The 15,264-nt window shown below is 37.4% G+C and overlaps 1 protein-coding gene across 7 annotated transcripts in view; it reads left to right on the forward strand.

Moving 5' to 3' along the window:
• ADAMTSL3 (ADAMTS like 3) overlaps positions 1-15,264 on the forward strand; it is a 188,966-nt gene that overhangs the window by 19,492 nt on the left and 154,210 nt on the right. For all 7 annotated transcript variants that reach the window (XM_069798386.1, XM_069798384.1, XM_069798387.1 and 4 more), the window contains exon 3: positions 12,678-12,797. In XM_069798386.1, coding sequence (XP_069654487.1) covers positions 12,678-12,797 — 120 coding nt within the window. The remainder of the gene's footprint in view (positions 1-12,677; positions 12,798-15,264) is intronic.

Raw genomic sequence — 15,264 nt, forward strand, 5'->3', positions numbered from 1 at the left:
CCCTGTTTGAGATGCTTTCACTGGCAAGAGACAAAGGCGAAGTACACTCAGAGAACCCCCCCCCCAAAAAAAAAAAAAAAAAAAATTAAGAGGAAACGAGAAAATGGATGGATCAAAGATATCAAGACCGGCATCTCTGGACTTAGGGAATAGTTAAGCTGAGATTTAAATGAGGCTAAATTAAATATGTAACAGTATGGATGCATGCTTAGAGAAGTGAATTGCAGTGTTTGAACAGTGGGCCTGGGTCAGGAAAAGCATTTCAACAGCAGCAGATCAGGTGGGAATGATCAAGATACTGGAAGTCAGTGGCAATAATCTCAAAGTGGTAGATGACAGAGATGCTAATAAGACAAAGATAATTTCTTAGGGGAAAATGGCTTACTAGGAAGTAGCAATGCTTCACCTGATGGTTGGTGTATCAGTATTCCTGACATCAGTAAAGCACAAAAAGCTTAGAAGCTCTAGAGTATTTGCAAAAATGCATTTGAGACTTAGAGGCTGCATGCTGTGAACAGTTTCTTTTGGGAATTTCTCTTTAAAATTATGCTGAAACAGGTGTGCACGCGGGGAGGGCACTTGGCTGAAAAGCATTTACCTCATGTGCCTTATTAATAGCCTTAAACCAACATTCCTACAGCAGAGCTATGACCATTTAACTGCTTCCTTATTGTGAAAATGTGCCTGACCGAGTCAATGTGCTAGGCTGCTCAGTCCATAAACCCTGCAAAGGGACTTACTGCAATGGAGAAAGAAGAGTAGACGAAGAACTGAGTTAGTATCACTAAAATTATCAGAAGTGGTGGAAAACTAACAGTGGAAAAATCATGTTTTCCTCACCATGTGTTAGACACATTCATGTGCTGAGCTGTTGTAAATCATAAGTTAGCCCGAGAGTGAACATCTGGCTGTGGCATTCTCGGCAGTCTAATTTCTTTCAGGTGAGAAAGGATTCATCAGCTAGAGGTCACAGGGAGGAGAACCATTTTGATTATTTACACTCTTATTCAGGATGGTCTGTCTTTGTAACTAGAATTTTGGGACACCCCCCACTCCTGGCCCCTCTTGGAAGATACATTGACAAAATGGTAGCAGGTGCTCTCAGTGCTCTGCTGAAAGGTGGATGAAGAGCAGTGCTAGCCCAAGCTCTCCTATTCCATGGGACAGCAGTACCAGGAGTGTGTTTATAAGTATTTTGGTCATTCATGGTTGCTGTTAGGCCACCACATACCACCTTTCCCATCTTGTTTGTCGAAAAGTGAGAAAATTATTTCTGATAATAAAGGATGGTGTAATACAGCACAATCCGCCCGCCCCCCAGGCTCATCCAATGGCCTAGATCAGAAGCTAGGCAAGTTCAGAGCAAAAATGTACAGAATTTTAGCAATGAAGGTAATTAAATGTAGAAATAATGTATATATTGGGTATATTCCCTTTTCCTTGATAGACTCTGAACTGACTGAATCTTTTAGAAAATGTTTCCTATTTTTAAAAGAAGTGGTGAGCTTGCTGCAGAAATTTCCTCAGCGAGTTCTGTGGGCTGTGTCGTGCGGGTCATGTTAGTGCCTTTGGAACATACAAGAGAAGTTCTGGCGCCACTGATGTCAGTTCTCCATTTACTTGAGCATTTTTGCTCTGTTAATCTGTACATGCACAAGCTTTTACACAGACTTATCTATGTGTATTTATTCTTTGTGGAAGTGACAGAAGTAGGTCAGCAAACACCACTGATCAATAAAGATTGTTCTTGCATCTTGTTTTATTTTAGTTTTAGTTATTTTAATACAGCTGAGTGACCTTTGTGTGTATGACGTAAGTACATTCTTTTTTAGAAGGATATTTATGTATCCTACAGTAAACTGATTTAACTTGTCTCTGAAGAGGAATCTTGCCACCTTATTCTTCAAATTACTGAATTATACCTGTTTATATGGTATTTACAGGATTCTGAGGATCTCATTCATTGAGAAATTTTCTGATGGTAGGTGTTGATTGTCAGAAACTTTCTATCTTCCTAATCTGTCAAAGTTGCTTAGTTGCATGCTCTTTTGGTTCTCCTACTTGAGTTTTGGGCTACTCGATCTTCAAAATAGTTGCACCAAAGTTTATTTTCTTATTGAGAAATTGTTCTAGTTTTTTTGTAGCTGAGAGCTTGCCTGTTTCCAGGTCTATTTCTGTTATGAGAATTTGTAGTCATTTACAGTAGCAAAGCAATTCCATACATTTCATCTACCGTTCAGTTCATGATAAACACCATGTTGTTGCTGATGACAACATTGCATAAACAGTATGCAATGAAGAAAAATTACTAGTGCTAGGGCATGCTTTTTTGGGGCTGAATACTTGCCAATTTTCCCCTGCCACCTGAATCAGAAGCAGATGTACTGAGATTGAGGGCAGGGAGAAAACTCCCTGTCATTAGCAATGAAAGGCATGGCAATGCCCCGCAATGTATGATAAAGAGTCACTGTTCAGCCTTCCCCACATTACAAAAGTCTCTGTTTGTAATTGCACTTGTGAACATCTTTAATGACAAGATCTTCAGTATTCAGCTCTGAAGTATATCGTGGTTTAGGATTCTCCCCCCCACCCCCAAGTGCCATGGTTTTAATACCATTCCGTTGCCCCACACATTTCCCTTCTTTGTGTTTTCATTATGCAACAGGAATTCTCTTAAAAATCTGGATCCGCCACTAGTTCTAGCAGGTGTTTGACTTCTGAGTGCCAGAGTTTTTTTCCTTACACAGCTTATGGATGAGAATTTCACTGCCCTTAGGCACAATTTCAACTGAAGTATATGAAAAGCATGTTACTATGTCAGTTCAAATTATATCACTATTGAAGAAAAAAACTCAAAAGGAAATTAAATACAAATAATCACACTAACATAACATAACATTAATAACATTAAGGTTATAATTTAAATTGAAACGAATCACGAAAATCTGAGTCAGGAGTCTCATGTCATTCTTAGCCAGACTCTCCTGGGAGCAGCCATTGTAAAATGAGAATAATGACAACTTTGAGTCATATGAGATCTCTTGATGAATAGTACTGTAATACTATAGTATATAAGAACTAAGTGTATTTTCTCTGTATAATATACTGTATAGGAACTAAGTATTGTGTGAAGTCTAGTATCCTACTTTCTCTCATCATTAGCCTATTTATCTGATAGTAGCTAACACTTTTTTTTGCAGCACCCGACAATGTGCTAGGTCCCATTTTGCTCACATATAAATATTTATGAATTGCTTGCAACCTGTATTGTCTACCTTGGTGTCTTTAAACCTGTATGTAGAAAAGGTTGGTCGTGTCTAACTGAGGATATTGTTCCTTAAATCCTGAATCCTGCAGTCACATCAGTGTGTGTACGTCACTGTGGCCAAATGAAAACAAAGGGGCTTTTTGCAACTGCTGTGCAGAATTGCTTACAAAATGGTGCCATGAAGTTTCACCTGCCTCAAATTCTTGTTTTCTGTTAGCTTTTAGGAAGCTTCCCATTTAGATGCAACTCTTGGTTACCTGGGAGCATTCACACCTTTCTTGTACCCTTTTTTCAGCATTACTAGTGCAATTATTCAGTCTCGATACTGGGGAAGGGGATGAGAAGGAAGTAATCTATTAGAAAAGGGTGATGTTGCCCTTGCAAGCCTATTTGGTGCTATTCATCTCGCTAGAAAAGGATTTGGCACCTGCAGCCCATAGCCTGCTACAGCCTCTTATTCATCTCATGTAGCCCGCAATCATAAATTTATTTTTGTGTTGTTATTGAATAATTGTAAGGTCTATGTTAGTGCATGGCCTGCCAAAGCTACTAAGGTGTCTTGCCTCTATGTGATAGAGGCTCCTACCGCTCATTGAAGGAATCACACTATATCCTTTCTCATTTCACCTTGTTCTTCCTTTTACTCCTTAAGCAATGTAAATCTTCATTCAGTGCATGTATTGATTTGCTGGGCTTTATAATTCCACTGCCTCTGACAGTGAGTGATCCTGCATAGCCTTAAACTATGCTCCTTTCTTGCCTTTTTGTAAATAAATCTTTTGTTCCTCAAAGATTATGCTTCCAGTCTCCGATGTGTTACTTACTGGAGCTGCAATTGTGTCCATAGATGGACAAGCAAGATTGTTTCCTGCAGATGAGTCCAGTTGTTAGCAGCTTGCCAGTTCAGCGCAAAAAAGTTCTTTCACTGCATGGTGTTCATGATAAAGGACACTTTAAAAAAAGTTTAAAAAAAATATTACAGATTATCCTGGTTTCTTTGCTAAGGATGCTGACAGTACTTTTGTAGCATGTTTTTTCAATGGAGATCATAAGGACCCTTAGAAACCTTCAATGAATAAGAGAGAGAGTTCTGTGAGAACATGCTCCGATAATGCGGAAAGGACTTGATTTATGACAAAAGTTTTACCAATTATTAGGTTACTAAATAAAGAATGAAAAGAAGGGTTTTTTTGGAATAGTGGAACATATGGTGAAAGAAGGGATAAAAAAAGTCTTTTCAAAGACTTCAGTCACCTATGTCTGTCTTGCTTGCAAGACTTGAAAAAGAGGTTTTAATGAAAGAGTATTTTCTGTCTCATTTCCAGATTTTTTAACAAGATATTCCTTCCCATTCACTGTTTTAGGCACAGAGGAGGGTTCATCAAAAGGATTTTAGTAAAACTTCAGTCTTCAAAAAAAAAAGTGAAAACATCTCCTAACCACTCCCCCTGCCCCTAGAGCACCAAGCCTCAGAGAACGTGAAGGTAGAATCTTTCTTCACCATTCAAAGCCGTTGTTAGAATTTCACGTTATCATAAGGCAGTGCTTTATTTAAGATAAATTGTTGAACAAGACCTTTATATAAAACACATAAACAAGTAAAGAAACTGAAAAATGCAATGGAGCAGTCAAGGTGTGCATACAGGAGGTATGAGTTCAAGAATGAATTCCTTTCCCTCCATACAGCAGGTACAGTCCCTCCTCACCAGACTGCCAGCACCTCTCAGCCTTTCAACACTATGCCACTGGCATACTTAATGCAAATTCTCAGCATCTGTAAGTAGACAAAGTAGACATCCCACTATGCTGGGAATATAAGTAGTATCACCACTGTGTCAGGAAATCAGAGGACAGGGATTAAAATTACTGTGGTTTTTTGTTATCTAGTTTCTTCTCTTTCTACTGGTAAATCCATATCTTTGCAAGCCTTTTTTCTTGTTCTTAAGAATAGGCTTGTGCACTTTGTATGTGAAACTCTACTCTCACTGGTAATAGTAATACCCAGATTTTATAGTGTATGTTTTATCCGTATACTGTAAAATTACTTTTATGTTGGCTCTAAATATTGTTGTGCCCATACCCCCAAGGCTAAACTAAAGACTTAGGGAAATAATTGGGCATTGCATATTTTGAAAGCAGAATCTGATCCACAGTCACTAACTTTCTGACAATAATTGGAAATGAACTGCTCTAGGGTCATCTTGTCTGAGTGCTGTATTTTTCACCTTGGCTCTTATTTATGCAAAGCTAGAAAGCGTAGAGTATCTAGTGTTATTACAATTCTAATAGTAAGTGTTATATTGCAAGGGATGTTGTCCTGCTGCAGATGTATTTGGGCCCTGGTTCTGTAAGGATGTTGGTGGGAACTTTGCCATTGATATCACTGGGAGCAACTTCAGTCTGCTAGTGCAGCTCATTTAAAACCAAGTATTAGACACATCAAATCAATCCTTTGGAAAGAAGGCAGAGTCTGCCTAACACAGAGTTTAGAAGCAGCTTCACTGGAAGAAGGAAAACTCCAGGGTTCGTATTTCTTTTGAAAATACGAAACAGAGTTGATATTTAAGCTGGGTTTTGAAACTAAATGAGATTTTGGCTGAATACTACTGCAGCCTTTCAGTGAAAAGTTTAATCTTTTAGCCAGACCATAGTAAGAGAAAACACAAGTAGTTGTTGATAAATATCCAAAAGTCTAATCTCTGGTATAAGTTTTAGAAGGTACTGAGAAAGATTTTCAAAATGTGTTGATCTTAGCCTGCAGCCCAAGCTATGCCAAGGAAAATGTATTTACATTTAATCAAGAAAAATTTTGGTAGAAATGTCCTTTGAAAAGACTGAAAGATAGTATCTTAATTTAAAAGCAAAATGATCTCCATTATTATTCTTGTGTTCAGTGTTGGCTTTAAGTTGTACAAACCTACAGCATGAAAAAAGGTTTAGACTGAGCACTATTGTTTTGATGACATGATCTTAAGCACATTCAAGTCAGTGGGATGAGTCCTAGTGCTTAATGGGCACAGGATGGGCTTGGTCTGATGAGCAGCTGAGATGATGTAGGCAGTTGCTTTCTTGCAGTTGTGAATAAGATTGGAGTTGTAGCTTAAATTCAGTTTTCAACAGTAGACACTATTCAAGTAATAGCTGAACTTGCAGTTTCTAAGTTGCTTGCTGACACCATTTTGCTGTGTTATAAATAGGTGGCTTATGCAAAATACTTAAGAATTGTCTTTGACTTATCTTTGTATGTATCTTCAACTTACAGGTGCATTTTCCCAAGCTTGTTTTATTTCTACATGTTCTAAACAGATCTAGAATGACAGATGAGAGGAAAAATCATTAGATTTGGTCTTAAATCAGATAGGTCTGAAGTCTGCCTTTAGCTAGTAAAGAGCATGCACCACGGAAAAACAATCCTTGAATCACACACTTGAGTTCTGTCCCTGGAAGAATTTTGGTTCAGTCTTTCAGGTTGTCTCATCTTCTCACTTGTGACTTCCCTGATGAAATCTGACAGTCATGTTCAGTGTTTCAGGGTTCTTTTATGAAGAAGTGCTTGGCTTTCATCAGTTCAGCTGAGTTTTTTTCTTTTTTTAGAAGAAATGACATTTATAGTTTAATTCTGGTTTGAAATGCTGACCTCTTAGTTTAACATTAATAATTAAATAATTGGCCTGGTCTCCAGAAATGCTGAGCTGCTGGCAGCTTCTGTGGAAACTCAGTTCACTTGAAGGGTCTTTAAATGTTTCAGAGTGTCTAGCATTAGGAAGTTGGTTTTGTAAATCTTGGCCATGACAAAAGCTAATCTGAGTCTTACTAGATACTTCTTCATCAGTGTTGCTTGCTCTGGAGATGTTTGAAGTTCTGAACTGTTAATGTGACTTTGTTTATCTGCTAACACATCATGTTGTGATGAAGCTGGAGTGCTATGATCTATCCAACATTTTTGTACTGGAGTCCTTGAAAAGCCATTAAACTGAACTGCTACTTAGCTGGTATATTACTTCCCTGGGGCGTAAATCATATGCTACAGCAGCTTAGTAGACAGATATTTAACTTGAATTAAATCAGAAGGCATACATTTTGGTATATGATTGAACTTGCCATGCATATTAATCTGACCAAAAAAAAAAAGTATTTACAGGTCATTAAGAATGCAGACAGTTTTTCTTACTTTATCTGCTTTTCCCATCTTTTTCCCTAAAAGCGATTTTGGAAACTAACACTTTCAAGACCCTGCCCAATTTTCCCCTTCCAACAAGAACTAATAAAAGAGCCACAAAACTATGGGAAGCAAACTGCCTTCACTATGCTGGTCTTTTTATAACAGAATTTACTTTGGGCAGGATAGTGCAGTTATGCATAACTAAAGGTTTAGGTGACTGGACCTTTATCTTTTGTCTGTTCCTCTTTTTAAAAACAAGATATTGAGGCAGTTTCAGGAAGAGTGTGGTATTTTGTCATCTTGGGCATTTAAAATAGATAATTTTGAAGTTTTCATCTTCTTCATTACACAAAACAACTTGTTCTCATTATGCTCCCAATTTTAGCAAGCATGCAGGCTTGGTTAGGGAATGACTGATTTAAGTCTAGGTAATGCTGATTTGCATTAAGAAGTGTACATGAGAGCATAGTTCTTATTTTTCTCTTAATGTGGTTCTTGGTGCCAAGAAACTCTGAAGTTAAAAATTCCTCTGTACCTGCAAGATTAGCGTTTTATTTCTAATTACGTTCAAGTTGTTTCTTTGAGACATTCCATCTCTGTTTTCTCATCTTCTTGACCTTCACAACTCAGACTTCGCAGAAAGCTCACTTTCTAAAGCTGCTGCTGTTTATATATAAATATGGAACAATTACTTTCCAGTCTCCGGGTGGCTATGATTAAATAGAATAGTGGCATGTTATTATGAGGTTCGGTTGAACTTTGTCATAGCCTTTGTATCAAATGATCCCTGAGAATTGTAGACTAAACTACATTTTTTAAATTTATCTGAAATTACAATAACAGTTTAAATCCTTTGATGAAATTGTTAATCTGTACCTTGGAAGGAATGACCAATGATTAATATTTGTAATTTTTAGTCATAGGGAAACTCCACATTTTAGTAACTGTTCTGATTTGATAATTACAAGTGAGTTGGATGGCAGTAGTCAATGTGAATCCAGGGTATCAAGGAAAAAAAGAGCTGTTAAAGTAGTTTGCATTGTGTAGCGGTTTCAGAGTGTGCTAATGGGATTCCTTTTGGATCAAACTGAACCAGAAGATGTACCCCAGCAGTACACCTACTGTGCTTCAGTTGCTAAGAGATACTCAGTCCATAGGATTGACTAAAGCTAGTTTAAAATAAGCCCCTCTCCTTCAAGTATGCTTTGTGTGGGCATTCGGTCCTGCACACCACTTTTATCTGCAGATTCAGCCCTACTCAGCCGTGCTACTTGCTAATGTCAGCATTGGCTGCGAAGCACTCAGTAATCATCCCTCTTACTTTCAGTAATAAAATAAAATATAAAATCCCCAAATCCAGCAACTTCAACTAGGGCAGATGCTTCTAGTCAGAGCAGTATACAGAGCAATGAAATCAGGCAGCAGTAAAAATGACAACATGCAACTCTTGGTGGAGAGAGATCTAAAAACCAGAGGCTTGGATATAAGCTATTCATTTTGTCTTCTGCAGTTGAAAGTGGAAGAGTAATTTAGTCTTTAAGCACTGAGGTGGGGAGTGATGAGTGAGGAAGCAATCATAACCTAAGATCAAAGCTGTGCTCAGAGCATAAACCTTTGAATAAGAACAGTGCCATTTTACACTTCCCAGACCCTACATACATTGTCTACTTACCAGGATAGTTCTCCTTGATCACATAGGTAGAATGATGTAGCATGGAAGACCTTATGTTTTTTCAGTTTCTGACTAATAAGTTACATGTTCTGATTAACCGATAGGTAGAAAGATTTTCAAACACAAACCTGTTTCCAACTTTTAAATTTTCTTCTTTGTCAGTATGGTAGTACACACTTCCTTGCTACCTGATGTATTAATTTAAATGAATTTTAGGCAGTGATTATTATTATATCTGGTTTGGCTACATTATCACCTTCTACCGTCTTCATATGTTTAAGAAGATCATAAAAGCTGGTTTAAAATGCCCATTCTAAATCTTAAGTGTACTTGTAATTTTGACATGTTTAACTTAAAGCTATTAATATTAAACTGGCCATTAAACAGACTTAAAACACTAGCATGAAATGTAATTGTTTTCTGAAACTTGCACTTGCAGTCTTTAGTTTAAAATATGAATTTATATCAGATTAGCTAAGTCATTCAGAAATGATCCCAAATATACTATAAACCCACAGATGCTTGAAATTTGAATTACATTTAAGCAAAATTGCCCATAGGAATAGAAAAGCCTCATAAGGAACATTGGTAGATTCCTCAGTGGGGAATAAAGTGGACTAAGTGGAAACAGTACAATGTATGAATGAAAGTGCATTGGACACATGCAGCTTATCTGAAGGTTCCTGTATCTAGAGGGAAAAAAATGTTTTTCTGCTACTTTGAGTTGATACAGAAGAGTTCTTTGAGCATTTGAAGCTTTGATTTTTTTTTTTAAATTAACTTCTTGTTTTGGGTTGTTTACCAGCTGTAATTACTTGGCTTCAACTTCGATTTGCCATGACAACTCATAGTGTGTTCTTAGTAGATTTTTATTTTTAATTAAATGCTTTGCTGCATTCTTCCTTACTTTAGTTATAGTGGGTAGGTAGCAGTACCTATTGGTGTAGTCAGCAGATCAGTTTCCATTGTAACCTCCTGTGTAACCTTATAAAACATTCATCTTTTACATTGAATTTTTCCATGCCTGGAAGCCAGATTTTACTTGCCTTAATGTAGCAAGCATTCTTCTGCTTCTCCTGTGGCTAGCTGCTCATTAGCTTTTAATATGAAAATTGAATGTGTGTGAGAGAAGCCTTTAGTTTTTCATGTCATATTTATTAAATTGTTATTTCAGCTTCAAATGTTGGCATCTTTTATATTCAAACATAATACTGATGAATGTCCAAAGACTTCCGATTTTAAATGTTTAGCTTATAAAGATGAGAAACACAAGCAATCTAAGAAGTGTGGTGGGGTAATTTGGATTCTCTTCTGTCTGTAAATTAGGCAGCTTTTTCAAAAATATTGTTATAAATCACTAGCACTTAACACTATTCTTTTCCAAAGTATTTTACAAATATAAATTAAACTTTGCAGTACACCATTAATGTAGGTCAGATGGTGTTGTAATTGTGTTTTACACCTGGGGAAACTGAGGTAGCAATGTTATGTACTTTCACCCCAGCCACTCGAGATTTAGAACACATATCTCTTATCCATTAGTCCTGTGCTGAAATCATAGGATTACATCATTGCCATATTCCCTCACATAGGATCTATCGATAGCCCATTGAAACCAGTGGGGAAAAATGCCAGATTATGTCAGCCAGTTTCATGTCTGGGTTATACTTAACATGTCAAGGTTTGCATCTGCTGCAGCCAGCTTGGATTCAGCATGAAGCATGACTGTGGACCTCTCTTGGTTGCTTTATGGGGAAACTATTGTTATCAAATGTAGATTTATTCTCCATATTTTATGATTTAATTCTGCATAAATAGAGTCAGTTGGCTAAAGTGTACAAGTGAGACCACTGCTATAATAGGCTTTATAGAAATGTCATGATAACATGATGTGAGCATGAATTACTCTTCTGCAGGTCTGATGAAAAAAGCCTCTTTAAAATCTTGTTCAGTCTTGCATGCTAAAATATGACCTTTTACCCTAGTCTAGACATGTCCTTTGCAAGCTATTTCTAGTTGATATGAAGATTGCTTGATTTAAAACAAGTATGTTAATCTAATGCTGTCACGAATGATGGGGTTTACAGTCTGAAAAGCTGACAGCTTCTTCTTTGCAGAACAGAGTAAGCAAAAGCAACATGAACATCTCCAGACCTATACTGCAAATGACATGTCGTCTGCCTTTTGTGAGATGAGTTGTGAGCTTCAGAAAGTGAGCTTACTGCAAGAGAGAAACTGCAGAAGGTCTTGCCTTCCTTTTCCACCAAAACCTGGTTAAATTATGTGGATTACTTTTGAAATCTCTAGTTATCTGGCACTGAGATTACACACCTATATTTGGTACAGTTCTAGCTGATAGTCTGGAAACTGGTTGATGGCCACTGCTAACTTTCATGTAAAATTACGATGTATATGTCAAAATATAACAAACAGTTTAATTAAACCCCATTTATTAAGTTGACTAATTGGGAAATGTCCAGCAGTAACTTATACATTTCAGGCCTTGTTTTCTTCCCTGAAAGGTGTCAATGTTTTGGAAGGTAATTTTCATTTCCTTGCCCTTTCCACTCTCCCCTAACCACAGCTGGACTCAATACTCTGCATTCAAAAGATGATTGCGTATTTTCTTTATTATGCAAACCAATTAGCTTCTCAGGGTAGACTTCCAATGTAGTAGGAATAAGGACATAAGAGTCTGTGCAATACATTTGCCATATATCTGGGATGCTTTAGACCTACAATGCAATGACAGGGTATCCAACCAGCATGTGTTCCTCATGTCTAGCACATTTCAGGTGTGTTATGATACTGAACATGCATAGATCAGTAAAGCAAAAGCCATTTGTCTAATAAGTGCCCAGGTGTCAGACAGCCCAGCTGGAGGTACTGACTCTGATTCTGACAGAATTAGCTCCTCTGTAGCTCAGAATGGTCCCTTCTTCCTCTCCCAGTCTGTTCTCAAATTGCTTTTCAACAACTGCGAATAGCATACAGAACTAATATGGACCACTGCCTTGTGTTCAGTCATTCCCCATTCCCCTGCAGGATAGGATAGTAATTCACCATGTCATGTTTTCATAGGTTACCCTACTTTGAGGAGGCTGGACAAGATGAGCTCTCAAGATATCTTCCAAGCTGTTATTCTGTGATTCTATGTCTTGGTATCTTCCTGTAAGAATAGTTATACAGTATTGAACCAAAACCCCATTATCTGCAGCAGCCAGTAACTGTCTAGTGAAGTGTATAAGGAAAAAGAAAGTGTAGTTTAATGTTGCTTTTCCAGTGTGGTTTTCAGCAGTGATGGTTGATAAGGCAGGGATAACATCCTTTTGATTAATAGATGATTCTGCTATTGAGGCATCTTCTTTGGTTTTGAACCCCTGTAAGCATTTGGTATATCGTCGTCGCACACCTCTGTAGCAAAGTATCCACCCAAAATACTGTGCCTGAAAACACATAACTTCCCCCCTGCCCCCAAAGTTTGTGTCTAGTTTTTGTAATTATATGCATAGAGATTTAAAATTTTGACTTGTGTTTGTAGTAGCTGTAATGTGACCTTTCTGAATCTCTTACAGACAAGAGCAGAGCAATCCCAAGGTGCATACTTCTTGCCTGAGTTTGCACTTTCTCCACAGGGGAGTTTTCTTGAGGATACCACGGGGGAACAATTCCTCACTTATCGTTATGATGACCAGGTCAGTATGCCATATGTGAAAACGGTAAGAGATTGTCACATTCTTGTAACTCTGAGATATAGATTACTGTGAAATAAAGATACAAAGTGTGTGTTATCTTTTGAAGACACATCAAATTTATAGCAAATTGAATGATAACACACTACATGAAATGAAAATTAAGACACTTAAGTGTAGAAATAATGGATCAAAACCACTTATGGAAAGTATTATTCGGATGTAGTAGAGATGAAAGCAACAATGTTTTATTGATGTGTTAATAGATGTTTATAGCTAGTTCTCTAAAATGTGTAGAATTAGAGGTGGTTGTCCTTTCTGTGAATTGTTTGACGTATCCTAAATTGTTTTATTTCATGGATAAATCAGTACAAGACAGACCTTGCATTTCCCAGCTTGTGAAAAGTCAGCAAATTTTATTAGTTCATGAAGTTTTCAGAAGGGAAGGTTGAGTGAATTATAAAGAACCAAATGCGAAGCATAATAATGGATGAAGCAGAGTGTTTAGAAAGCAACAAATTATGTATTTTAAAGTTAAAGATCTTTAATGCTTTCTCCAGACCCATAGAAACATTATGTTAAACATGGAATATAGATATAAATGTAAAGAAAGCAACATGAAAGAAATGCTGTTAATCTTGGCAAAAGATCTAAAGTAGACCTAGGAAATGTGTGGCATGCTGTGGAAATTTACTCATAACACAATGTGTTCCAGAAGTCAGTTGAACTTCACATCAAAACTGTCTGAGTTACATTCATAGACACTTACAGTACATTTCTTAATTGAAGAGGAGGGAATTTGTTAGGAAACACTCCCTGTAAAAGGGAGTGAAGAGCCAAACTTGCCCTGCAGTCACAAGATATGGTTCTGTCAAGTGATTGGCAGCTTTATTTTGAAAGATGGTCTCCTTGTAGGAGCTACTTTGCGGAAAAATAGTTTGCTTATCACTAGTCTAAAGAGAGAAGAGAACTGAGATGAGTTTATTAAAGCTTTAGACCAAGTATCTTTTTAGGAACACAAAAGGAAGCAAAAAAGATACAATAGAAAGCATGCTGAACTACTGTAATTTATTTGAACTTAGTTGAAATATGTTTACAATAATTCATGCTTTTGCTACCCTAGAGGGTCTTGATTATCAACAGAAAAGGTACTTAGATAAGATGTCCCCTGGACCAAACACCCGGGAAAGCAGTAACTTACAGGACAGTAAAATGCAGCTGCAACTCAGGCTGCATTTAATGACAGTAGTCGAAAAACACTATAAAGGTAATACACTTTGATTAAAATAGTTTCCATTAAATGGAGCACATTTTAGAGAAGGTTATAAATCAAATATAACAGAGGGATAATCTGAGTCTTTGAATAGACTGTTTGGACTATGTGAATAGCATAGGAGATTAAAAATCAAACAAAATGAACCCCACCCCCCCTCCAAACCCTCAAATACCAGCATAGCTCTATACAGAAGCCAGTTCTCAATTCCATTTGATGGAAACTTTTCCATTAATTCCATTGGGAACTGAATTGGATCTGGGATCTGGTCAAGTTCTGTTCTTTCACAAAGGTGATCCAGCTTTGAAGCCTGCTCTTCTCAGACACTTGGTGAGCAGTATGAAATTAAGTTTGAATTCTTGGAACTGAAACTGGTGCTAAAACATGAGAATGTTGAAAATAAAAGCAACTGTGTTAGTAGTAGTTCTTTTAATCATAGGATGGTGATAATGTACAGTTGTAATTTACTTATGCTTTTGCTGAAATGTTCATACAAGTGGTCAAACCGAGCCAGAAAACTTGAAATTTTCTTGTTTTCTGTGTATCATTGTACTCTTTCATATGACGTTGTCGTGGTTTAACCCCAGCCAGCAACTAAGCACCATGCAGCCGCTCACTCACTTCCCCCCCCCGCCACAGTGGGATGGGGGAGAAAATCGGGAAAAAGAAGCAAAACCCGCGGGTTGAGATAAGAACGGTTTAATAGAACAGAAAAGAAGAAACTAATGATGATAATGATAACACTAATAAAAAGACAACAGCAATAATAAAAGGATTGGAATGTACAAATGATGCGCAGGGCAATTGCTCACCACCCGCCAATCGACACCCAGCCAGTCCCCCAAGCGGCGATTCCCCGCCCCCACTATGAGCACTGCAGCCCAAATGCAGTCTGTCCAAACTAGGACAGACGTTTACTCAGTGAATGGAAGAAAGTCTTAATCCAGAGGGTGAAAATCCTTCATCACATAATTTCTTGAATTTTTGTAAGCTGGTATGGATAGGCTTGGTATGTGGTAATTGTGATAAGGATATGCAGGTGAATAAAAAGAGAGGAATGTATGTATATTCAAAGGCCATTTTTAATTACCTAATGTACCCAGCACAGAAATGGAATCGGTACAGGAAAGTTGCCACATAATAATAATAAAAAAATGCAGTAGCATCTTCTCGCACACCTTAATTCATTTTTAGCAA

Source organism: Haliaeetus albicilla, chromosome 12, assembly GCF_947461875.1.
Source record: "Haliaeetus albicilla chromosome 12, bHalAlb1.1, whole genome shotgun sequence".
Taxonomy (NCBI): domain Eukaryota; kingdom Metazoa; phylum Chordata; class Aves; order Accipitriformes; family Accipitridae; genus Haliaeetus; species Haliaeetus albicilla.